General features: G+C 43.1%; 1 protein-coding gene across 6 annotated transcripts in view; it reads left to right on the top strand.

Annotated features, from left to right (window-relative positions):
- hdac4 (histone deacetylase 4) overlaps nucleotides 1-25,822 on the top strand; it is a 205,109-nt gene that overhangs the window by 55,223 nt on the left and 124,064 nt on the right. For 2 of the 6 annotated variants that reach the window (XM_053681096.1, XM_053681097.1), the window contains one exon: nucleotides 25,009-25,077. The exons of 2 other annotated variants lie outside the window; for them this stretch is intronic. In XM_053681096.1, coding sequence (XP_053537071.1) covers nucleotides 25,009-25,077 — 69 coding nt within the window. Of the gene's footprint in view, nucleotides 1-4,142; nucleotides 5,388-25,008; nucleotides 25,078-25,822 lie in introns of those variants that run through there. 2 more of the 6 variants (XM_053681102.1, XM_053681103.1) reach the window with 2 other exon arrangements.

Raw genomic sequence — 25,822 nt, 5'->3', positions numbered from 1 at the left:
GTAAACACCACCACCCTGTATGTTTACAAACATTCGGATTTGGTCTTTACTGTGGACATGCTTTGGTTTGGCAGAAGAGCCTAAATTTCAAGCTGAGCAAACGGTGTGTTGCTGTGAAGGGCGGAAAGACAAGCAATCCTTGTTCTCATTTAAGACCTAGCCTGGTGAGTGAATACGGAGAGCATTCGAAAAGGCAGACCTCAGCGACCGATGCTTCACCAACGTTGCCGTCCTTAAGTCATGCCTTTTCATGCAGTGAAATTACTGTCCGACCTTAATGTGGAAAAAATATAACGGTATGATATTTTGGTCTTCTGGTATCACCTGGCCCTAGTGCTTGGTTTTATTTCTACAGCATGGTTACACGTTGTGTTAAATCTACTCATTAGAGGATTTGTAGAAGCATGCTGACTTTTTTTTTAATTGAATTGGTGCAAGGATCTTGATGTAGGATTCACGCCAGGACATTGACCTAAAGTTCACGTTCGGCTCAAGTGTCTGTCTGCGCTGTTGACGGCAGAAAAAAAAGTTCATTATGACATGACAATTCTTTATGATCTCTCTACTGCATTTTGAGACTATTTCTGTGGAAGGCGTCTGGAGTACAAAACTGTCTGGTGTAAATTTCTAGGGAAGAACTGTGGCATACACTTAGCAGCCACTTTGTTCGGAACACCTGCTTGTTCATGCAGTCAGACAATCATCTGGCAGCAGCACAGTGCATAAAATCATGCAGATACAGGTCAAGTGCTTCAGTTAAAACATCAGAATGAGCCTTGGCATGGTTATTGGTGTCAGTCAGGCTGGTTTGAGTATTTCAGAAACTGCTGATCTCCTGGGAATTTCACACACCGCAGTCTCTAGATATTCAACAGAACGGTGCCGAAACAAAACAACAAAAACATTGACGGAGAGGCTGATTTGTGGGTGGAAACGCCTTGTTGATAAGAGAGGGTAGAGGAGAACGGCCAGACCGTTTCAGGAACGCTATGATGACTCGTTTAACCTCTCTTTCCAACCGTGACGAGTCGAAGAGCATTCCAGGACGTTCAGGTGGATGGGCTCCAGCAGCAGGACACCGTATCGGGGATCCACTCCTATCGGACGAGAACAGGAATCCGAGGCTAAAGTCGGAGGTTTGAAAAATGTCTCCAAATTGCATGAATGTACAGGTGTTCCTAATAAAGTGAACATCGATCGTATATAACGGTATGTCCTTTCGGGAAGCCTGGATAAACTATGCGTGAATATTTTTTTTAAAAAAAAGTGTATTTTTTATTTTTTACAGTGCAATCAGATCTCACACTGGTGTTCAGGGGTGCTGTTCCAGCAAAGTATCTCCGAATGTCAAAATATAGGAGTGCTAAAGTTTGCACAGTGCTTCAGCTGTAACCGTGGTTTAAAATAAGAGCCGTGATCCTGTAATTACATGTGCGCTTCTTTTCATACCAGTTACCCCCTGGGTCCAGCATACTAGTACCTGTCAGCCGTTGGCTTCTTAATTAGCGGTTTGTGATCTACACCAACATAAAGAGACTCCATTTCTGAAACCTTACTTATAATTAAAGCATCTCTCCAATGAAAGTAATGGGTATCTTCGACTTGTCATATAGCCCATTGTGACCGTGCTATTATTATCGCATTTCCCTGTTTAGTTTGAGAACAAGATCGCAGACGTTCTTGAGGAAACCAGATCCACTAATACAGTCGAGTGCTTCCTTTTAATGTGATGTGTGTTTATTTATGCCTTAAGTAGTTTAGCCTGCTTTTCTTATTCATCTGAATTTACCTTGAGCAACCTAGACTAAATTGCTATGTTTGAGTGTTTAGGTAAGTAAGAGTAAGGGAAGTGAGCTGGATTTGGGTAACTCGCACAATTCCTATAGTGCCACAACAGAGGCAAGAACATTTTCAGTCCAGTGGTAGAAATATCATGCGTTTTATTTGCTAGCCCATTAGGGAAGTAAAAGCTCCAGTGTGCCGCCCAGTCCCGTGCTTTCGGTCAGCCGAAAACCTCAGTTACTGGGCTAAACAGTCATGTGTGCTAGTAATGCAATAACAGAACGCAAACTTGTTAGATAGTTGAGCACATTAATGCAGACTAAGGAAATCAACAAGGTGGTGGTTGTTGTTGTTGTTGTTGTTGTTCTTCTTCTTCTTCTTCTTCTTGTTCTTCTTCTTCTTCTTCTTCTTGTTCTTCTTCTTCTTCTTGTTGTACTTGTTGTTGTTGTTGTTTTTCTTGTACTTGTTGTTGTTCTTCTTCTTCTTGTAGTTGTTGTTCTTCTTCTTCTTCTTCTTGTACTTGTTGTTGTTCTTCCTCTTCTTCTTCTTGTACTTGTACTTGTTGTTGTTGTTCTTCTTCTTGTACTTGTTGTTGTTGTTGTTCTTCTTCTTGTTCAACAAGAAGAGGAACAAGTTCTTGTTGTTGTTCTTCTTCTTCTTGTTGTACTTGTTGTTGTTGTTGTTGTTGTTGTTCTTCTTCTTCTTCTTGTACTTGTTCTTGTTCTTCTTCTTGTTGTTCTTGTTGTTGTTGTTGTTGTTGTTCGTCTACTTGTTCTTCTTCTTCTTCTTCTTCTTGTTCTAGTTGTTGTTGTTGTTCGTCTTCTTCTTCTTCTTCTTGTTGTTCTAGTTGTTGTTGTTGTTGTTCGTCTACTTGTTCTTCTTCTTGTTCTTCTTCTTGTTCTTCTTCTTCTTGTTCTTCTTCTTGTTCTTCTTCTTGTTCTTCTTCTTCTTGTTCTTCTTCTTGTTCTTCTTCTTCTTGTTCTTCTTCTTGTTCTTCTTCTTGTTCTTCTTCTTGTTCTTCTTCTTGTTCTTCTTGTACTTGTTGTTGTTGTTCTTCTTCTTCTTGTTTTTGTTGTTGTTGTTGTTGTTCTACTTGTTGTTGTTGTTCGTCTACTTGTTCTTCTTCTTGTTCTTCTTCTTGTTCTTCTTCTTCTTGTTCTTCTTGTACTTGTTGTTGTTGTTGTTGTTGTTGTTGTTCTTCTTCGTGTACTTGTTGTTGTTGTTGTTGTTCTTCTTCTTCTTCTTCTTCTTGTACTTCTTGTTCTTCTTCTTGTACTTGTTGTTGTTGTTGTTGTTGTTGTTCTTCTTCTTCTTCCTATTTTTCTAACTAGCTTTCTAATGTAGTACATAGTGTTTGCACACTCGGAACAACTTGGCTCTAAGCTGTGGTTTTCTGTCCTCTCATCAAATGCAACAGAACTCGTTTGAGTCTGGCTAGTGTCTTCATTTTCCTGATTTTTTGCTCTGTGGGGACAGTTTTATATGACGAGTTTTCTCTGGCCATTATTTAGCTCCGTCTCATCAGTGTTTCCACGAACACTATATGGCCAAAAGTGTGCGGACACCTGACGATCACATCCATATGTGGTATATCCCAGAATCGTTCATGCTGAAAGCACACAAATGAAGGAGTCCACCTTCGCTGGAAATAAGGGAGGCGTCTGTTGAACTTCGGAACGGGACGTGCAGCAAGCACGCGTGTATGATGGTCGGGTGTCCACGTACTTTTGGCCGTATAGTGGACGTACATGTTGCCGGTTGTGAAAAGATCGTAATCCGTGCATGCTAATTGCTCCCAGTTTAAAAAAATAAAATGCTCACCCAATTCGCGTCTTGGGCGATGTGTGTAGTGCGGCAGGAGGTTGGATTAAGCTTGTTATGCTTAATCATGCACACAGTCAATAAGGAGTAGGGTGTTTTGGTTTGTGTTATTTATTTTTTTTCTTTTTTCCTTCTGAGCCTGGCAACTATGAATAAACAAAGATTAGCCCGGACATGAATTCTGCTTATCCCGTACTAGTGATTTGCTACTCCTGCACTGACTGGCTGAGTCATTGAAGGCAGGTGAGATTCAGTACTGCAGTTATCCGAAGAACTTTATTTGCATCCTAGGCAACAAAACAACAGCGTTTTTGCTGTGGTATGTGGAAGGTTTTATGTGCTCACTGTTTCCTTCCCTGCATCTCATGACTGGGACTGTTTTGGGTTAGATGTTGGAAGTGGGGGAATAAAAGAGGATTGTATTGTTTCAGAGAACAATCCCAGAAAAAGAATGCTAGATATTTTTTTTTTTTTTTTTTTTAATGACAGGAAGCGAGAGTGGTAGTGTGTGTTGTACAGCAGAGGAGGGTGCCACAGCGCTGAGTTCAGCCCTCAGGAAGTACCTCAGGAAGGAGGCAGGCTGGTCATGTCGCCCTATGTCCTCAATTGCTTCTGTTGTTTTATAGCCATCATCATCAGTACAGATTGCTCGTGGAGCTGGGAAAGGAAATGGTCAGGCTGTTAAACAAGCCGTATATGTTGGTGGTGTAAGTCAGGGTCATCCTTCCTGCTGGTGAGGAAGATAGCCTGGATAAACTCTGCTGCACACAGGGGGTGATGGACACGTTTCGGTTAACTCTTGATGGTTATTCGTAGGTATAAGTTTGGTTTGGTTTTGAAACCTGTGCTACAGTATGACCTGATTCTGGTAAGTAGTTTTTGCTCTCTTTCTTCTCTAGAACACTTCACAGAGCACTCTAACCGCGTATGACGCAATCCAGCCAGCGTGTGGATTAGCTGTTACTGAAATGCCTGTTGACATCAGATGGGAGCTTACAGACCTGCTAAAACCCAGTAAGATCCTCATTCTGTACGAGTACCGAGAGACAAAACAAACCGCCGAAAGCCGGGATTCTGGCTGAAATCCTCCTCCAGTCTGATTCATCGTCAACAAGCAGCAAGGCAGAAACGTTTCGAAGAATCTTGTGTAATTAAAAGAAAACATTGTAGATAGTTAAAAGAAGGTTAAAGCAGAAGGTTTATTGCATCTTAAATCAAATCGGTTAGTCACTGCAGTCTTAGGGTCAGGTAAAAAGCTTTTGTAATCATAGCAAAACAAATCATTGTCTTTCCCGGAGGTTTTATTGCACATTATATGAGGTTGGGAAGAAAATTCTGGATGGAGCGTAAAGGCGGATATAATTACGACGCTCGAGGACATTTCTGTGATGCATGATGCACTATATGGGCAAAAGTTTATGAAAGCTTAGTCATCCGATCGTCACGCCCAGATGTGCTTTTTGAGCATCCGATTCCAGATTTAGTCCAGCTTTGCTGTTATAATATCCTCCACCCTTCTGGGAAGGCTTTCTGTTAGAGTTTGGTGCGTGGCTGTGGGGATTTGTGCTCCTTCAGCCCCAAGAGCATTAGTGAGGACGGGCACTGATGTTGGGACGAGGAGGCCTGGGGTGCAGTCCACGTACAATCCATCCAACACAGAGGTGTTCAGCGGGGTTGAGGTCAAGGCTCTGTGCAGGCCGCTGGAGTTCCTTCACTCCAATCTCGGCAAACCACGTGTTCATGGAGCTCGCTTTGTGCACAGGGCCATCGTCATGTTGGAACAGGTTTGTGCCTCTTAGTTCCAGTGAAGGGAAATTTTAATGCTACAGCACACAGTCATTCTAGACAATTCAGTGCTTCCAACGTTATGGCAAGAGTTTAAGAGCGTAAGAACCCACATATGGGTGTTACGGTGAGGCGTCGACAAACTTTTCGCCATACAGTGCGTGTAGGTTTGATTAAAAATTTTCTGCCAGCAAAATAGCAGCGTTGCATATTGCAACCCTATGAAACTTTTTTTTTTTTTTTTTTTAATGTCAACAGAATAAAGGGGAAGGAAACATTCTATAAAATTCTTTAATTCGGGTTTAACATCAGATCAAATCAGCAGAGCAGCTGCTTCCAATCAGAGGTATCAGTGTGAGATGATTGTCCTACTGGTGTAATATGAGTATAAGCCAGAATGAGTCTCAACATGCCGAAAATAGTGCTTAATTTGAGTCATGTTCTGAACTTTAGGGCATGATTGGGCTCTAATTTTCTCAGCTGAATGGAGGGAACTTTATTTATTTATTTATTTATTTATTTATTTATTTTTTAAATTTTTTATCATGCAAGTGTAAACTGACACCAACTGTCTCTCTGTAGATTCCCCTTTAGAAAGAAAAAAGAAAAGGCGTGCGTATGTGAGAGAGAGAGAGAGAGAGAGAGAGAGGTGGAGTGGTGTGTGTGTGTGTGTGAGTGAGATGGGAGGCTCCACCCTCTCTGTAACTGTAATCCCATGACCTGTCGAGGCTGCCAGAAAAAAAGGGGGTTATGTAAAAGAGCAAGAGGAAAAGAGAGTCTGGGAAGGTACAATATTGACGTCAGAGAGACCCACATGTAAAGGATTCTTGCCTAATTGAGAGGAATGTGCCGGCTTATCGTACAAATGGTTCAGGGCGACTGGCTTTCCAAACACGTCTGTGTTATTGGCAAGCTTTAGGAAAGGTGCGATTGTGGTTTTAACAGAAGGAACTCATGCCACGACGTCTTTCTGCGAAACATCCGTTTTGCCGCACCATTAGATGCCCGGTTAATTTGAATGGCAGTTCTGTATGTGAGGAATAGAACATGACCGGACATGCCGCTATAGGAAAACGATTACCAACAGGGTAGTGTGATCATCATCTAGCGTGTCTTGCCAGCCGTTTGATTTTTTTTGGAATTGATTAAAGGACAACGCCATACATTTGAGTCCCTTTATTTAGCCATTTTTAAACGTTTAATCTTGCGGAATGTCCACGAAACAAGTCCATTCCTGTTATCACTTACATTACAACAGCAGCAGGCATTCCTTCAGCAGTCTCTATTTGTTCTCTTCCTTGACGAGTCGGTTTACAAAGCGCAGAGTCCTCCGTTCTGAAGAATTCGTCTGTGGCGGAAAACTTCAAACAGCCCTCGATTGTTACAAAGCGCTGACACCGGAGACTCCTTCCAAAAATGCAAAATGAACATCCCCATTCGAAAAACCCTCGCCATATCAACAACTACAGTCGTGTGTGTGGGGGTTTTATTTTTTATTTATTTATTTTTTAAACATCTCTTTCTGTGGAGCGTCCACTGTGTAACGCCGTGTACATCGTTACTATAGAAACGCTAACGTATTATAACGAGCGTTCGTATATTCAGCTACAAGTAACCCGAGGCTTTATTTGCAGCCGAACTACTGTCAGTATATCAAAGAGTGTCGCGGTAGCGACGTTCTCCTCCTCGTTCTCTCGCACACTTTCAGAGAGCGAGACTTTGTAGCACATTTCCAGGTAGTCCTGTTACGACGCGCATGCATAAATAATAAATGTGCTTCCTGTCCACCAGTTCATATATTCCCTCATTCAATAATAATTACTTTCCGATTCAGCGACGTCAGAAAGACTAATGGCCCCTAGCGCTCATTTTTATTACTTTTGAGTTACTCCAGGTACGGGAATGTAAGTCAGATTTGAATGAACACCCTCCGAGCATCAGCACCATGCTGCGTCTGATTGAAATTACCCGTCGTGGGATGTTAATAGACATTAAGCAGTTTGAGGAGCAGACGTGAGCCACTAGCTGTGTTTCCATTCAAACATTTTTTTTTTTTTTTTTTAAAAAACGAGTATTTAGAATGAAGTTGCCAGATGAAAATGTGAATGAATCTTATGTCTTTATAATCCGACCAAAAACAAAAAAAAGCTATGCAGGGTTGCAGTGATGTTTGATATGGCTGCTGTTGATTAATTAAATTGAGGAGAAACGTTCATCTGTTTATTCGTCCAAACGGCGCACGAGCGTCCGTCGCAGCCATGTTTATGTTTAGATGTATTTAGAGACGATTCTGAAACATGGGAGTTGCATCCTTTTGTCCTAAGTTGTGTGGAAAACCCGATGTACATCATTCTTTTTCTTGTCTCTTCTTATCTTTTTAATCTCGTCTTTATCAATAGACCAACTTTTTACCGTTTAAAAGGTTTTTTTTAAAAACAAAAAAAAAACCCTTTTTACATTATTTAGGTAGATTTTTTATTATTATTATTATTATTATTATTTTTTTAAAAATAAATTATATTTCTGGCCTTTCTGTTCATGTTTTTTAAATTCACATTTTCAAAATTAGCATAAAAGTGCAAGATGGGGAAAATCCCTAAGATCTGGTCAAATATTGCACGCACTCTCAGGATTAATCCTTTATCCAGATGATCTTCGGCTTGGCCACTTCCCAGGATTTTATACAACCTTGATACAGGGTTTTAAAAAAAATTATTATTATTATTTTTTTAAAAATAGCCTGGGATGATTTAGCTTGCTTCATTGATTAGCTGTTTAGTGTGATTTGTTGGCAGCAGCACAGACATCTCCAGCTGTGTGCAAGGGGCATTTAATTCCGGCTTGCTGTAATGCTAATGCATTCATCCCACACTGAGACGAGAGACGCATTGCTTCCCAATTCGACACCGAGCCAGTACATGCATCCAGGTGTGTTGCGTGCTAGCTCGGGGTTGAACTTAGCCCGCGGTCCGCTAGCCGTATTGAGCCAGGCCAATTTGTTTGTGTGCTTTTTCTTCGATGTTTTGTGGTGTGAATTTGCCAGCACACCTAGGGATTCAAGTCCTTAGAGGTGTGTGCCATGTGGCCAGCCTGAGACCTGAGGCATTTCCATGCTTTCAGACCCTAGTCTCTTTCAAATCCAAGTGTGTTCTGTGCACATATCCACACTTGTAGAGCTGTGGTGTGCCAGTGCTCTCTGGAATTCTGTTGATGCTCTCATCCTATAATTAAAGCTGCTGTGCCCAGGACATTTAGCAATTAGTAGAGCGCAGGTTGTTTGCCCACACGTTCCACCAACATCATCAGGAGCAACAGGGCTATTTATTGTGGCACGTATCATTTGTTATCGGACTGCGCATCACAGAATCTTCTTTACATTAGGAGATTGCTAGGCTTGCATTCTAGACTTCAATCGATTTGCTAGAATCTGATGTGTTTCATCACTCGGCAGCAGCGGTAGGACAGTGGAACCTCAGTGATTAGCGGTTGTGAGTTCAAATCGCAGTTTTGCCAACGAGCCACCGGTAGATCCACCGGTAGTCAGGCAGTTTTGTATTTTCACCCCATTTCTATTCCAGTTTTAGTCAACGCCAATTCCATCCGTTTGCCAGTTCTTCTCCATCACGTGACATCTACCATGGGATGGTGAGGGCTAGTCGCTGCTTCCTCTGAAACAAATGAAGCCAGCCACGTCAGATGGCCAGTGGATGGAGCTTTTGCGCCCGAAACTAGATGCGTTCAAACTAGAGAGATCAATTTGCAGGACGATTTGCAAGAAGAGTGTGAGGGAAATACTATTTGCAACACTGCCGTGTAGTGTTAAGTGTCTGGGTGGCATGAGGTGAGCAGTGGATGTTCTTAATTCGGTGCTTTTGATTGGGGAACAGATGGCAAATTGAGTTACAATTTCACAGCCAGTAAGGAAAAAAGACGCACACCCCGGCATGCTTCGGAGTCCTTGCTCTCCCGTCCGTACGTCTGTGAAGTTTCCGAAGCTCCATCACAGACGAGAACTCCTTTCAGAATAAGCAACGCGTAATATAAACCACGTATATTCCTCGGACCGGTTTGTGTTTTTCATCGACTGATGTGGCGATGACTAAAATGCCCCTGGCCTCTTTAATATTCTGCACCGAAATGTTCCTCAGTAAACAGCTTCCTCTTGCTTCAAAAAGCCTGTGAATGAATCGGTCATGAATCAGCGCTGAAGTGCGTTTGAGCGCTCGCTCAGTGAGAGCCTCGACGGTGACGGCTGTTTTTCTGAAAGCCGAACGGTGTGCGAGAGGAAGTGAGAGTGTGAATGGGTACGCGTACCTTGTGACTCATCCATCCTGTTTGTCACCACACTGGCAGATGAAATCATGACACTGCATGCCTACTCTCTCACAGATGCGTGCACATACAGTCACACCGCTTTAGTTACCCATTAAAGCCCATCTACCTCAAATGTGTAAGTGAAACGCTTGGATTTGCTTCCAGTGGCATCGATTTCTGGTCCGCGTTGCACGCCGTGAACCGAGCGCTGATACTATTAGTATGTGGCCTGATGTTTTTAGAAATCCCGTCATGCTCGAATCGTAAGATTTTTTCCGATTTTGTAGCATCTGTTAGTTGTTCTGGAACGCTTTCTGACTACACAGCGAAGAACCAGATTGACTGTGCATCCTGAAGTATACAAAAAGCAGCAAGTAGGAACAATATTTGCTGACTGACGTGAAGCTGATCATCGTTAACCGGTTCGCAACCGTCAACCACTCGATCAAGTTGTTCATCTGTAAGCGGACCCGTGCGAGGTTTTGAGTATTTAGTGCTGCTTTTTGGTTGCACAGAAGAGCCACAAGTCACACCGGCGTCCCCGCCGCAGTTCTAATAATGTAACACTCCGCTTTTTATATCTATTTACATCCCACTTCCTGGTCGTTTGAATCATCGGTTGATTTGAACGCGTTCGGGTCGTGCATCTTGTCTAGCCGATCATTTCTCTTGCCTGTTTAGGACACTTAATTTTCTGACTTCTGAGGACTTGATGTGTTTGAGCCCACATGACGTTAAAACTGGAATCAGTAAGATCACATGACCGTAGGTGGTCACTTAGGGTGCTCCTTGACTTGTTGGTTTGGTTACGGTTCCCCCAGCTGGATGGATGTAACGGAGTTCATCGAGCCGTTATCAGTTCCTCTGAAGGCGACTAAGCGAGGCGTCTGCGCAGAGAGCAGCCACAGTGGTCGAGGTGCTGATATTCCGTGTGTGCTGTTGTAATGACAGGAGGCTGTGTCATCATGCTCTCCTTCTGGGGGCATCTCGAGCAAAACAAGCCAGTCCCTCAGGACATTCAGCCGCAGGGCCGCCTTTTTGAGAAGATTGACTTGGGTGTTATCGAGTCAGCGGTACGTGTTGCTCTGGAGGTGCTGAGGCGGTGTTTACGTCCTCGTGTGCTAAATGACAAATAGGACATGTCCTCGTTAGAGGCTGTCATGCTGTGTAGCAGAAACAGTGAAACCCAAGCCAGCTTTTAGCAAGCATTCTAACAGCTACACCAAGGCTCAGTGTTCTCGTAGGTTGAGTTTTTATGAAAGCTCTTATGAAAGCATTTAATATTATTTATTTATTTATTTATTTATTTTGCCTTTGAACTATACACCTTCACGATGAGTGATGTGCACTCGGGTATCTTTAGATCGATCACACCGGTGGAGTCAGTAGTAGATAACTCTTTGGGCGTTCTTGCCATTTGTCGAGACCGAATCAAAGCCGATTTGATGCTTTTGGTTCATTTGCCGTTTGGTTTGATTTGGGTTCACGCTTAGTATTATAAGGTTCTATCTGGATTAAGAATGGATAGGATATATAACAAAACAAACTCTTATGATGCTCAGTTTGTAGAGGGTTTCGCAGAGGTTTTTTTTTTTGAGATCGCTGTGGCCAAAAACGCCCGCTCTTGCGGCTTTTTTCAAAACTCGTAGTTTTTTTTGCGGAAAACTACTTGAAATGTTGAAACGGCCATTGCACAAACTCGTTTTTGCACGTGACGCTTGTCGGTAAATGAGACCTTTCGGCTGTGCTCACGTTCGACGCACGCGAATCGAAGAAGGCTTTGGCTGATCGTGCATCGTGATGACGTCACACGACACGTCTCGTCCCAGATCTGCGGTAATTCGGAAAAATCGCAAGCCCCTGCGAATATCGCGCAGTTTGCCCGATTTCACGTTCATTTCCGTCACAGCAAAATCTCTAAATCCCGGAGGGACTGAACACTAAGGTCGCGATTGGCTGAATTTTACTGAAAGTGTCAACTTGTAAGTGCGCATAGAAATCCTGGAAATCACTAGTTTAAAACATCGGTGATTAGCGGGGAAGGCTTTATGTTTTCACGTCGTCTGCCAATCCGTCTGAGATTCTCATCTGCGCGATGTCTCAAGAAGGAGTGGGCGAATGTTTGCCGGATTTCTATGGAATGAGTATTATCATAACCAGCAGTCGATCTGATTAGATTCTGGAATTGATCCAAACAGGTTCATGGTCACAGCAAGGTCAAATATCTGAAATAGGTTTTTTTTTTTCTTGTTTTTCTTGTTTTTTTTCTGTCCAATAGCAGCCTTCCTGTTTGAAGTATATCTTAAGGGTATTTCTGGCATACAAATTAGTACCAAGAGCAACTAGACTTGTTGGCGGCAGAGGCATTGACAGTTTTGGCATTGAGATCTATTTGTTTTGTTAACTGTGCCCACCATTTCTCTCTTTTTTTTCCCCCCCTAGATATTCAGCACTCTATTTCTGTTCTCTACGATTCGGTTTTCCATTAGTCTGTCAGTTCAGTCCACCGAAAAAATGCTGCTCTCTACCCATAATGCATAACATGTTTGGTTCACTTCAAGATTGTTGAAGATTGCTTGAACACTTAACTTACCCCCAGGTTTCTCCAGCTGTCCACTAACCTCAGAAATGTGGCACTGGAAAAGCAAAATCAACAAGAAAAACATAAAAGCGTTATAGACGGTCTGCAGACCGAGTGTGTTTATACCACGTCTACCGACCATTACTGGAGTAATCAGCCTTTTGGCAGGATATTCGAGGAGCAATGTGCAGTCCTGCTGATTCTCATCGCCCCCTGCAGGCATGGAGGAGATTGTTTTGAAAAGCGACGTGTTAATTTTTGCAAACCTGCTACTGTTTTTCACAGTCGCTCCAGTTAAGTGTGGGGCTTTTTCTCACACGATGCATAGAGAGAGATCAACCTTTTATACAACATGCTGGAGGTAACGACCAGATCAATGCCAAGAGAATATGGCCCAGCGCCTAGTCTCAGCTGTTGCGTAACAAAAAAGCGCATAATTTCAGGACTAATTGTCTCTCATCAGAGAGAAAGCGGATGCCATAAATGCTTTGCAGTGTCACTAATGGCTGCCATTTGAGATCCCAGTTAACATATCCTTTCACAAGCACGCCCCTCTCTCTCTCTCTCTCTCTCTCTCTCTCTCTCTCTCTCTCTCTCTCTTCTCTCACCCCCTGTTTTTGCCTCTTCTTCAAAAAAGCCAACATCTAGATCAACCTCCTCTCATTATATCCAACTATGTTGTGACTTGCTGTGGGTCCATGCCCATTAGGCCTCTGGGAATACATCTTCAGGGAGATGGATTGACTCTAGTGGTGAAAATGCATGCGCTAACATGTTCAGGTGGTCCTCCAAATGCTAACACGTGCTTGAGTTCGAGACGGAAGGTTCTCTGCCTCCGGTGGCACATTTAGTCGCTCAGGTCAGCTTTGAATTCTCCTGAGACCCTATAACCTTCTTCAAGCTGTTTACCCGGCCTAATATAGCTTACCTTTATTTCACGGTTCTCTCACGTTAGCACAAGGACTGTATAAATGTCCTGTGTTTAGAGTTGGTGGCTCGATGAGGGACGTCGGTAACGGTGGAAGCGCTCACTGGTGGACGGCCAACTGGATGGAACAGAATAATACGCAGAACAAAAGTGCTGACAGTGCTTCACTCACTGAGATATTCGTGGAGTGACCGCTAAGTAGCCTGTAAACACGTGAGGAACGTAGACGGGCGGCTGTAGAGACGACCTGTCGAAAGCCGTAGCCGTAATAAGGAAGTGATGAAGGGCCGTGAGTGGCCAGAGCTTAGGTTTCCCACAGAGGAGAGCTCAGATGTGGTGTTCGTACACGAACAGAAAAAGGGAACGCAATTTTCCCTGCATCCATCTGCCATACTATCGTACTAAATACCGTAGTATCCGACATTAGAATTAGTTTGTCCCAAACGGTAGTCTTGTTGAAACGAGTATCCCAAAGGTACCCGGATGGTCGTCTATTTCCGGTAGATTTTCAAAGTGTGGATCTGTGGACACTATTTCGGCGAATATGCACGACGGGGGCGGAGTTTTGCGACGGTTTGCTCTGCTGAATTCACGGATTACGTTTTAGAGAGGCGTGAACGAAATGTGGAAAAAATAAATCGAGGGAATGGTCGGTTAAACGAACTGGTATAAATTTTATATGAGGAATAATAAATGCAGAAAAGCTGAAACGCAACCAGGAGTTTGTTTACGACGACGTGTTCGTATTGACGTCCCAGTCCTTGCGTACTCTTTTAATACACACTCAAAAGTGTGTCATTTTTTCCCTCGCAAAGAGAGGATGTAGTTTTGGCGCGGTGGATAAGTAGGCGGATTGGGGAAACGGCGTTTCTTTTCTCGTCACCGGGATGGTATTTTTATCTTTTGAAACTTTTAACATGTATCGTCCACTTGGAAATGTCGGATCTAACGTTTAAAAAGATCGAATGGAGATGGACGGACTGTAATGACCTTTTAGAGTAAGACTCTAGATGTATACCTTTTCTGTGTAAAAGATGCATACGAAGGAAGGTAAAAAAAAAAAAAAAGTGGCAGCAATAAAATGTTTTTAAACACATTTTAATAGTTAATGAATTCATTTAGATCAAGTAACCATTTCATTAAACGTTACCACATAAAAAGAGTTGGTCCGTGTAGAAGTATTCGATACCCACAGTAATGAAAAAGTTTATTCGTTCCGGAATTATTGTGATATAGCTATCAAATTTCCCGCCTTCGCCAACTTCCTTTGCATCTCTTTTGTGTCTGTGGATGTGGTGTTTATTTATTTATTTATTTATTTGGGGGGGGGAAGACTCATTCTTTGCTACAGAGATCATTTCTAGTTGTATTCCTTATTGTGTGAGTCATAAAGGAGGTAATAAAGTGAAGGATGTTCTGCCTATTAATTCTAGACAATGAGCTTGTTTTTGTCTTTCGCATAACTGACTCAGATGAAGAGCACGACCTTTAGCAGTGTGTGCGTGTGTGTGAATGCTGAGAAGTGGTGTGCGTGTGTGTGTGTGTACCAGTGGGAACCCGTACCCTGTTATATGGGGGGTGTGTGTGTTTGGTTGGACTCACTATGCAGTCACTGGGGCTGCAGGGAAGTGACCATCCCTCACTACACATCCAACTGCCACACTTCCTGCCAGACACTCGGTTCCTGCCGACACCGGGCACTTGGCACATACGTGCTGGCAGAGTCAGGTAGATACTGAGCACATGGAGCTTGTCAGTCAGCCGCCTCTCTCCTAGCGGATGGTCCAACAGTGAGTGGGCATCCATCACCGAATCTGTTAGCCATCATTCTCCATCTCATTGTTTTCTCTACCGCTTTCCTGTACCGAGATCAAGGCTTTTAAACCACGTTTAGAACAAATAAGCTTATAAATAGTGGCGTATATTTGGACGCAGTGGGGTGAACTAGCACGATCAATGAAAAATAGGTTACCGTGACGACGCTGCTGTAAACATGCTGTTTTAGACATGGGAGTGGGAATGAAATGTTTTCAGTCAGTTTAAGGCTGTTTTTAGGACAACTTTATTTATTTATTTATTTATTTATTTAACACTTATGGTAACTTACACATATGGGGCAGCATGTTTGCCTGACACCTCCGGGGTCATGGGTTCGATTCCCACCTCCGCCCTGTGTGTGTGGAGCTTGCGTGCTCTCCCTGTGCTGTGGGGGTTTCCTCTGGGTACTTGAGTTTCCTCCCCCAGTCCAAAGATGTGCGACTGATTAGCATGTCCAAAGTGTCGAGTGTATGAATGTGTGTGAGTGCGCCCTGCGATGGACTGGCACCCCGTCCAGGGTGTACCCCGCCTTGTGCCCCATGCTCCCTGGGATAGACTCCAGGTTCCCCACAACTCTGAAGGATAAGCAGTATAGAGGATGTACACACAATTAATAAATTCCCTTGCACTTAAAAAAAAAAAAAAAAAAAAAAAAAAAAAAAAAATTGTTTCATTCCGGCAAATAAACTGTTGTGACTTTAAGCTTGAATTTTTTTCTTTTCTATGCATCGGTATTTGTGATCAGAATGTGTCGTCGGGTGTTAAATAAGGTCGGCGGGATGGACAGCTGATGTAGAGGCAGTACAGTATTACAGGCAGTACACACAGAGCCGGATTTAATCCAAATGCTATATGATGCCGCAGTCTGTGTGCCGCGTGTACGCGTTTTCGTTGTGGAGAATGAATGGGAGCTCAGAATGCTTAAAGGCTGCTAACGCAGGACGCTAATGGCCATGCTGTTCTCTCGGTCACACTCTGCTTCATTTAGTCTTTCCCTCCATCATTCATCAGCGCCGCTCTTGCCGGGCCTCGTTCCTCCCTGCCGCTTCTCAGAGAGTCGAGGCAAGGTGACCTCAGGCGGACCTGTCATCGGCAGTTCATACTGTATCTTTAGCAGATCGCCCGCCTTCACTGCTTCTCCCCAGCGTAGAGCTTCACGCCCCTGGTGCGGGGCTGCACACACAAGTCCGAGCAATGACGTTCTGTCCACAAGGAGGACTTCGCTGATCTGAGCGAAGAAAGGAAGTAAATAAAAGGCATTTCCTGCTTCTCCTCTACCAGAGATATAGCTGATTATCCATGCTTTCCTGTGTAAGAGCTCTGATGTCATTTCCCATGTCCTCTGGGATGTGTGTGGCCAAAATGGCGCGGGATCGCATGCTTCTGGAAATGGAGCTTCTGGTGGCTGATAAGACTTCAAAAGCCTCGGCTGCACTGTAAACACGCTCCGCGATCTCTGCCACGGTTCACTGAGTCACTCGCCATCATTAACGGCTATTTTTACCAACACACCATAAGAACTGAAGTTCGTCTGTTTGCTTGCTTGTTTGTCTCTCTCTGTGTGTGTGTGTGTGTGTGTGTGTGTGTGTGGCGGCAGGCTGTGCAGGCAGTGTAAGAGGTGGCTGTAGGACATTGTGGTGTTTGGCTGATTATAAGTAAGCTCGTGTCTCTCTTCGTGTTGTCCTCCAGCTCAGGGTCGACCCGACAGCCCCGGGTCATTCGGGTCCCTTAGTCAGAAATTCACCTGAGCAGTCCGCAGAACTAGCATGCGTACCTGTCCAGTGTCCCGTTCTGACATGAAACAATAATGACCAGTAGCTGATGCGTTCTCTGATCGTGTCTCCGTGTATTTGTAACAGCTGCGTATTTATTTCTCAAATTCATCATTCAATCATGGTGCAGTTTGTTAAATAGCTCGTTTATTCCATATGTAAATCTTCCATATATATCTTAAGGTGCACATTGATTTAAATATAAAAAAAAGTATGTGTCTGTACGGATTATAAAAGATACCTTAACTGAAAACAAAGCCGAGATCAATTTTAGAGAGATACAGAGAGATTTTACAGACGTCTTTTAAAACCGATCCACACAGCCGAGTAGCGATGCATCGATGTCGATACCGATGTCGTACTCCGACACTACGCGTTACCTCGTGACCTAATGTACGTTGTCGCTACAGACGAAACAAAATGGCCGCGTTCTGGAAGTATTTTACAATCGATGCTTAAAGCAAAGCGGATCGCACACTGTGCTCTACGTAAATATCAAGGGAAGGAGCCACAGCATAAGCAGTGTCTTTAGAGTGCACGATGAAGGCTGATGAGAGCTCTGAACACTGAAACACAGGTCAGGGTCTACACGTTGCTCGCGAATGTAATTCACAGCATTTTTCAGAGTTTTTTTTGTGATCGTTTCGGCCAAAAATGCCTTTTTATTTATTTATTTTCTTATTTTTTTAAAATCCCCCCCCCCTTTCCCGTAATTGCAGATGCGGGAAATCGTTTTCCACGGTTGTTCACAGTGATGTTTGGTAAATGAGCCCATGTGTGACGCACGTGTATCAAAGACGGCTTTCGCTGAAAGTGCGCTGTGGTGATGTCACGTGACGCGTCCTGGACCAAATCTGCTGAAAATCTGCTTTAATTTAGAATGTCTTGCAATCTCCTGCGAATACTGCAGTTTTCCCCTTGATTCTGCGTTCCTTTCCGCGAACGCGAAATCCTGGAGCGACCGAAGTGTGATGATCACGAACGCCGTCCTGCTCTACAGTACACAGCACATGGTGTTCATTGCTAGCAGTTGACGTTAGCAACATAAACAGTGCTAGATAAAATGTTCCATGATGCCCGCGAGCACTTAATACTCGTCATTTCGGTATCCGTATCAGTGTTGACAAAAAAACATGCACTCAGACTGACCCGATCGCTTCGATGCATCCCTATAGCTGAGGACGCGACTCTTTTCCTAGCTTCCTTTTTAGTTTTATATTGTGTGTTGCATAGATTTCTTCCTCAATTTCTTCTTCATCAGTGCTTTACCGATGGCGGCTGGATGTGAATCACGTGCCACGGGGTTCATGTGTAGTACCGTTTGATCTCCATGTGTGATCGAATCATTCTCCGAAGTCAACGGTTTTCTATTGGTGTCGTATTTCGCCCACCATCCTGCATCTCTCTGGTTTTGTCTGGTTCGAACCATATCGAGAAATCCTCTCTCGAAGTTCTCACGTCGCCCGCATCCGAGCCGACTGTAAATCGACGACTCCGATGGCCAGCGGTTTGATCACCTCTGAACTCGGGAACGGTGTACTACATGTTGAACGTCTGTGGGTGTGAACGTGTCCGTGCGTGTAACCATGGGTCTGATGCCACACAGACAGAAGGACTTCTCCTCATCCAGCCCATCAGGCTCTGGTGTCATCTTTCTGCCATCTGCCACTGGCTGCCCGTCTGCCCGGCTCCCGTCTCAGTGACACACACACACACACACACGAGAAACAGTTCAGTTCTTTCATGTATTTATTCATCAGCATTCTATTTTTTAAGTGTTGCAACTATAATGAAAAACAGTGTTGTGTGTTGTTTTTTTTTTTTTTTTTCATAAACACAACCACCATGCGTCGTTTCTTCAGACTGAAGATCAAGATCAGTTAATCTTTCAGCAGTCGTTGGGAAAATGCACGTGGTCTGATTTAGTTTATGGGAGAATGGCTAGAATTAGATGGGACAGAATCATGTTGGGGTTTTAGGCAGTGTGTGTGGGATGTGGTGAGTGTGTGTGGGATCTCGCATGTAGACAGTGAGAGTGGATACTTGGCCTTTTGTTCGCTGTCTCTTGTTTCATGTCTGTGAAGCCTGAAAAAAAAGACTTTGTTCCGTAAAAATGGTTATGTGAAAAATACAGGATGCTGTTTTTGTGATCCGTTAATGAACAGGTTGCTGGGAATTCGCTACAGAATGGCTACATCTGTGGCAAGTGAGTATGGAAACGGTTCGAGCCGGGTCTAGTAGGTGTGTGTGTGTGTGTGTGTGTGTGTGTGTGTATAGGTGGGGATTGGGGACCATTTTAAAGCAAATTTTGTTTGCGTTTTCGGTTCAATTTCAAGAAATGCGTCCAAGATAAGTACCGTATAGTTGGAACATCTAAGTAGGACAAGTGAACTGAGAAATGTTTGACTTTACTGGAGGAATTGAAAGTGAAAAAGCTCAATGCGGATGACATACCATTTACCATTTTTACATACAGTCATGGGGGAAAAAATAAGTACACCCCATGGAAATTGTTGAGGTTTTTTTGAGGCATTTGGACAAGCAAACATTTGATCCTCTTTGAATCAGTGCCTATTAATAAAGTTGATCAAATGGCACAAAATTGACATTTTGTAGTAATTTTCAGAATAATAATAATAAAAAAAAAAACACACAACAGATCAGTCCCATGGAAAAAGTAAGTACACCCCTGCATTTTATCAAACCTTCAAATGTGTAAAATTAGACTCGGGTGTTCAGGATTGGGCGCCAGTGATGAGAACCTGCTCAGGGAGTGCAGGTGGAACCGGTCTTATTTATACCCCTCTCATATCTAGGGTCTGGTGTTCCCTTTGATATTGAGGTGTGTGGTGTCCTCATGCCAAGATCTGAAGAGTTCTGTAAGGCCTTCAGGAAAAAAGGTTGTGGATGGCTACGAGTCTGGCGAGGGATTTAAAAGAGATCTCCAGATTATTTGAAACGCATCATTCCACTGTAAGGAAAATCATCTACGAGTGGTGCAGACTTTAAACGATTGCCAATTTGTCCAAGACTGGGCGTCCCAGCAAATTCAAGAGCGGACCGTCTGATGTAAAATGATGTAAAAGTCTCCGAGAACCCCGAAATATCTGCTAGTACCTTTACAACAGGATAATGATCCTAAGCACACTAGCAAAAGGAAGAAATGCAGTGTGTTTACATGGACAACAATAATCCACTCTTAACCCAATTAAGGTGATACTTTGATTAAGAAACTACCATGTAAACGGCAGTTTTTAATGACCTTAATCTGATTAAGGTCGTACTCGAATTAATCACTAATGGAATTAAGACAGGTGGAGTACTCCTGTTTTAGTCGCATTATCGACGTGCGTTACAGACACGTACTCGCCTTAATCACACTGTTAACCTCGTGTGAGAGTTTTCACTGCATTCTGCGACAGGACACAATCATACACCGCAGTGCTCAACATCTTACGCCGAACAAGAGAGCACGGCTGCGTCCCAAACCGCATACTTGCCCTCTATAGGCCTGTAGTGGGGAAAAACACATGTATCTCGGCTACTATATAGACGGTAAGTACGCGGTTTGGGACGCATCCTGCGGCTTCAACAGTCGTCTATTTGCACGTACAGCGTGACGAATAGTTAACCGCACTTGAAGCGTTCGTAAATTTTTTTTTTAATAAAAACACCCAAAACTGTATACGGTACCAGAACGAAGACGAACTGTACGTCGATGCGTGAAATTCCGGAGGGACGTCGGACGGCGTGGCGCGGTGACGTAATGACGCGGGCTGTTAATCTAATTATGTTCTATAACGTGTAAAACAGGAACATGACAGGAGTGTTCTAAAAGCCACTCATGTAAACACCTTAATCACATTATTATCTTACTAGAGTAAGGTCAGTAATTAGATTACTGCTGTGCATGTAAACGTAGTCATGGAGGGTTATAGAATGGCCTAGTCAAAGCCCAGATTTGAATCTCATTGAAATGTTGTGGGGGGTGGGATTTGAAACGGGCAATACATGCAAAAAAACAAACAAACAAAAAAAAAAAATCAAACACCACACACACACACATACATACATACATACATACATACATACATACATACATACACCCACACAATTGCAATCAAAATTATCCATGCCCCACTGCAAATCAGGTTTATTGTCAAAATGTACAGACTTTCAGCTGTTTGCAACGAACAAATCAAACAAAAGCAGTTGAAGTAGTTCAACACAACGGATGCTTCACGTAGTTTCTCCAAATTCAACTGAAAATGCAACTTATGATTTCTCCAGTTTGTTTATATATATGTGTGTGTATGTGTGTGTGTGTGTGTGTGTGTGTAACACCTATCCATAGTGGTGCCATGTAAGGGTTATAAAAATATCAAATATTGAATGTGTATAATGATATTCTTAAAAAATAGCCTGGCACCAAAACTATAGTGCTGCATTTAGAAACCTGTTTGCATGAATGTAAAAATATGTTTTAAAAAAAATAAATAATAATAATAATAATAATAATAATAATAATAATAATAATAATAGGAGGGTGCGGTGGCTTAGTGGTTCACATGTTTGCCTCGCACCTCCGAGGTTGGGTGTTCGAATCCCGCCTGTCCCGCAAAGACATGCTGATTTGCATTTCCAAACTGTCCGTGTGAACGGGTGTGTGATTGGGCCCTGCGATGGGTTGGCACGCTGTCCAGGGTGTCCCACGGCCTGTGCCCAGAGTTCTCTGGGATAGGCTCCAGGCTCCCCCCGACCCCGTGTAGGATAAGTGGTATGGAAAATACTCAGAATATCTCAGTAAAAGTGTATAATATTATAGTACCATATTGCCATGTATTTAAAAACTTTGTATTGCAGCGTATAAACTAGCAGCGTATTTCTCTCTGATCTTCAGACATGACCTTACAGTACACCATAAAGATCTTTTTTTTTATGGTATTGCACTTTTCTCGCACTCCATTCATGGACATTCCTGTTTTTTAGGCATTGACAGCTAACACACGTAGACTATGTCAGAAAGTCTGTACGTGTAATATGGCTCCAGTGTAATGCTGCCTCTGAACATTGTTTTTGCTGATATTTTAGTAGCAAGCTTTCACTGAGTGATGCATGATGGATGTCCTGGCAGGGTGGGCTAATTAAAATGCTATTATGGTGTGAGGAGACTTCGTCCGGAAATAGATCAAGGAGTGATACAAGCCCGAGAACAAGGCCCTGATCCACAAACCTAACTAAACAGCTTCCATTCTGTGTTCTTCCTCTCCCTCCTCCTCCTCCTCCTCCTCCTCTACTTTTTCCCCATCTGCTCGTCTTTTTATTCTTCCTTCTGTCAGACAGAAATTAGGCCTGCCCGTGGAGCGTGGATGGATCTTTCTTTAGTAACCATTCCACTGGGGTGGGGGTTGTTCACTTTTTGAATTTTTCATTCCTCTTGTGTTCCGTCATGTATTAACCATGCCCGCAGTCTGGCTGGCTGGAAAAAGTCAGAAACAGAAACGGAAAGTAGCTTTGCCTTCAATCATGCCACTTTGTACCCGGAGTTCACTCTGCCTGCTATGCAAGCCTGTACCTGCTTCTGCAGTGGTTTCACTAGGGTTCCTCTATTTCGGGGGTTCGTCTGCATTCTCTCCACTGGGATTCCTCTTTTACTGGAGTCCTGCGTGCTCTATACTGGGATTCATCTTTCGAACATCTCACTGCAAAATCTGAGTTATTACCGAAGATTCTCATACAAGAGCATTTGTTGAATTCTCTATTCTAATTGGCCAGTCGTGTCGAATAACTTTCTGTAACATCTCGGTAAGATTCTTTCCCAGGGTTGTACATTCATAAAATCAGCATGATGATGATTGAGATTATGTACATAAGAAAACTGTAAAATCACCTCATCAAAAACTTCATTATTTCCCTATAACGGCACACCCTGTTGCGTTTTATTCCTTCCATAAAACATACGAGTCTGCCATGTACAATATGCAAATACAGGCCACTCGGTACCAGTTAACCAGGGGAGGCAGCGACTGTGTGTAGTTTTGGAGCCATTTCTAATTTGCATATTCATAGAATTTGGATTTTTTTTTTTTTTTTCTTCTCTTCACAAGGATAAGTGTGGGCGCTTGTTCTGCCATGTTTTGTGGAACTGCCATGTCAAACCATGTATGAATTAATATAGAGGGGGGGAAAAATGGTTTGGAACAAGTTTTGGTTTGACTTGTGTGACTAAATAGAAGCCAGATGGCTCTGTATGTGTGTGTCTGTAAGGTTCAAACCACTTGTAGGTCTGAGCTTGTAAGTTTAGCGCACTCGTGCTCGTTTTTTCCCCCTCTTTCATTAAATAAATGATGCTTTGATGCTCCTGGGTCTCTTCCACAACCCACTGCTTAATATATTCAGAATTACATGAAAAGCGAGGGAAGGTGTTCGAATGCCCGCGTTCCTGCTTAAGAATGGGCGAGGACACCTGGGCCGTGTGGATCACCTGTCCTCAGTTTGGATGTGAATGGATTGTGTAGGAGAATCAGGGTGGAAGGTCTTTCCTCTCCCTCAGAGCTTCTGGCTGTAGTGCTGGATACGTGCTCTGAGCCTGGAATGGCTGACGACTGGAGCACAGGCACTTTCGCCCTCTTCTAACCTGCTGTCGGTTCGAGACACACACATACCCTCTCTCGGCGAACTATAATTGGTGCTCTTTTCAGGCTTTCCGCTGAAGTCAAATGCCTGCCCGTCTTTGTAAAGCTCGCGCTTCGCGACTCATCTCTCAGTGTGTAGGTGTGAGGAGCAGCCAGATCATCGTGTCAGGGTTCTCACCTTTTTAAATTTTTTTTTTTTTTTTTTTTTTTTTTTTTTTTTTTTTTTTATATAAATACATGCAGCTCACACTCAGTTATGTGAAGTCAGTGTTCTGAGACTGAGTTTGTGCTTGCAGTGTGTTTCTCTGTGGTTTTATGTAGTTCATGTTCCTTGATTTATTTATTTATTTATTTTCTTTTGTAAGCTCTTGTGCTTGATTCTGTTTGGTCAGAGGGTTCCGAGTCATTTTCTACAGCGGCACGGCTCAGAGCCGTTGCTAGCTTTAAGACAAAAGACAGATTTATATTGTAATAAGTTATCATTTATATAGTGGCAATTTACCCAGGCACACCGGTCTATCGGATACTCGACCTAATCACGTGTAATTAATTGTTTGTGAAAAGTTTGCCATCAGGGCATGTTTATTATTTAGTGTTTTTGGAAGGAGTCTCCAGTGTCGGTGCTTTCTACCAGGCAGACGTTAAGCTGTAGCTCGGACTTTTTCCTGACACTGCAGTCTTCAGGACCGAGAGCTTTGCAGTTTGTGGTGGTGTTTTATTAACTCGAAGAAAACAGTGTGGCTAGCTGTTCATAGCAGTTATAGTGTCCCGCTCAGGAACCTGGCCGGATCTTAATCCGTTAGGTGATTATGTTAAATGTTCCTTAAAATGGATGAAAAGTATGAAATGTCATTCTTTTAATAAATGTCAAATTGTTATTGTTGCCGAATTGCTGTGGAATAGGAAAAGGAATAAAACACTTTGTGCTGTGCTTTGATTGGAAAATAATCACCTTCTGAGTGGGAACAGTAACTCCGCTTCCTGCCGGGCCGCGTCGTACCACCCTGCTGTTGATCATTTTCCTAGACACAGACACAATTCGCAAAGATTTACTTGTTTATCTTTCTGGGTACGTTGTCATCCTGTATTATTATTATTTTTTCTTTCTTCATTATTCAGAACGGAAAACTGTGATTATGAACCCGAATCTATATAATCCACCAGTCGAAGCCCTTTAATTAATTAATTAATTAATTAATTAATTGATTGATTTTCTTGCGGGGGATATTTTAAAGCCAGGCTCGTAGTGAGAGCTCTGTATTTTGGCATGTGCATATAGGCATTCCCCTGTGTGTTTTGGTATTAGAGGTGTGAACAGAAATGCAAATTCTTTTCCAACAGGTTATTTTTCCATAACCCCGTTTCCTTCTTAATACCCCCCATCTGAGTGCATGTGTCTTTAAGCGAGTGTATTGTCCTCTCTCTCTCTCTCTCTTTCTCTCAGTGTTTCTCTCAGTGTGATGCTTCACACAGCTGCACTCTGGCTGATTGTCAGTGCACTGGATTGTTTCTGAACGCTCGTCTTCTCTCTCTCTCTCTCTCTCTCCCTCTCCCTCTCCCTCTCTCCCACAGATAGCCTTTCCAGTAAAGAGCAGCCTCTGGAGCTTCTCAAACCATCTGGACTCAACCACATTCCCTCTGGTAGGAGTGTGTGTGTGTGTGTGTGTGTGTTGCATGATGCATGTGATTTGAGTTTGCTTCAGATTGGTGTGTCCTAACTTCAGGCAACTTATGGAACAGTATATTGTCCAGTTCTTATTCATATTGAAACACAGCTGTACTGTCTGACGTAGCATGCTATCATCCGTTTTACTTTAATGCAAGTACGAGAGTGAAAAAGGCAATTCTCCGCACCAGCGAGAGGAAAGATCTGATTTTTTTTTCTGTGCCGAAAGCGTGAGAATTATGATTATTTTGATTCCAGCAGAGCCATGCCTAAAGACTCCAGAGAATTTGACATGCACTGCCTTTTCCACTCTGTGCTAGAGATGTTGGGTGTTGTACTGGCTTGCAACTGAAAAGTGCTTAGTCCGTAAGTGGTTTCCTTCTGCTGCACGCTCGTGTGCGTGCATTTTCAGTCTCACCTACACATGTGCTTGGATGAGCGGGGAGCAACATTCTGGCAGTTTCCGTTCTGAGGAAATGAGCACGAGTGCTATGTATATAATAGTGTCATAATGTAATAATCCCTCCTTTATAGGACATAATGCCTAGTGTAGTCCGTACAGGCCAGTTGTTAAGGGTACAAAGCAACATATCTGTTGTGTGTCAGAGGCCTTTGTGCAGATTTTTGTGTCTTTTGAGGTGTGTATTTATACAGGATGTGATCATGATGATTATATTATATGTAATGTATATTTACAGAACCTCTAATCCACAGGCAGTT

The sequence above is a fragment of the Ictalurus punctatus genome, chromosome 6 (assembly GCF_001660625.3).
Source record: "Ictalurus punctatus breed USDA103 chromosome 6, Coco_2.0, whole genome shotgun sequence".
Lineage (NCBI taxonomy): Eukaryota > Metazoa > Chordata > Actinopteri > Siluriformes > Ictaluridae > Ictalurus > Ictalurus punctatus.
The sequence above is the reverse complement of the archived record's forward strand: the minus strand, read 5'-3'. Positions and strand labels throughout refer to the sequence as shown.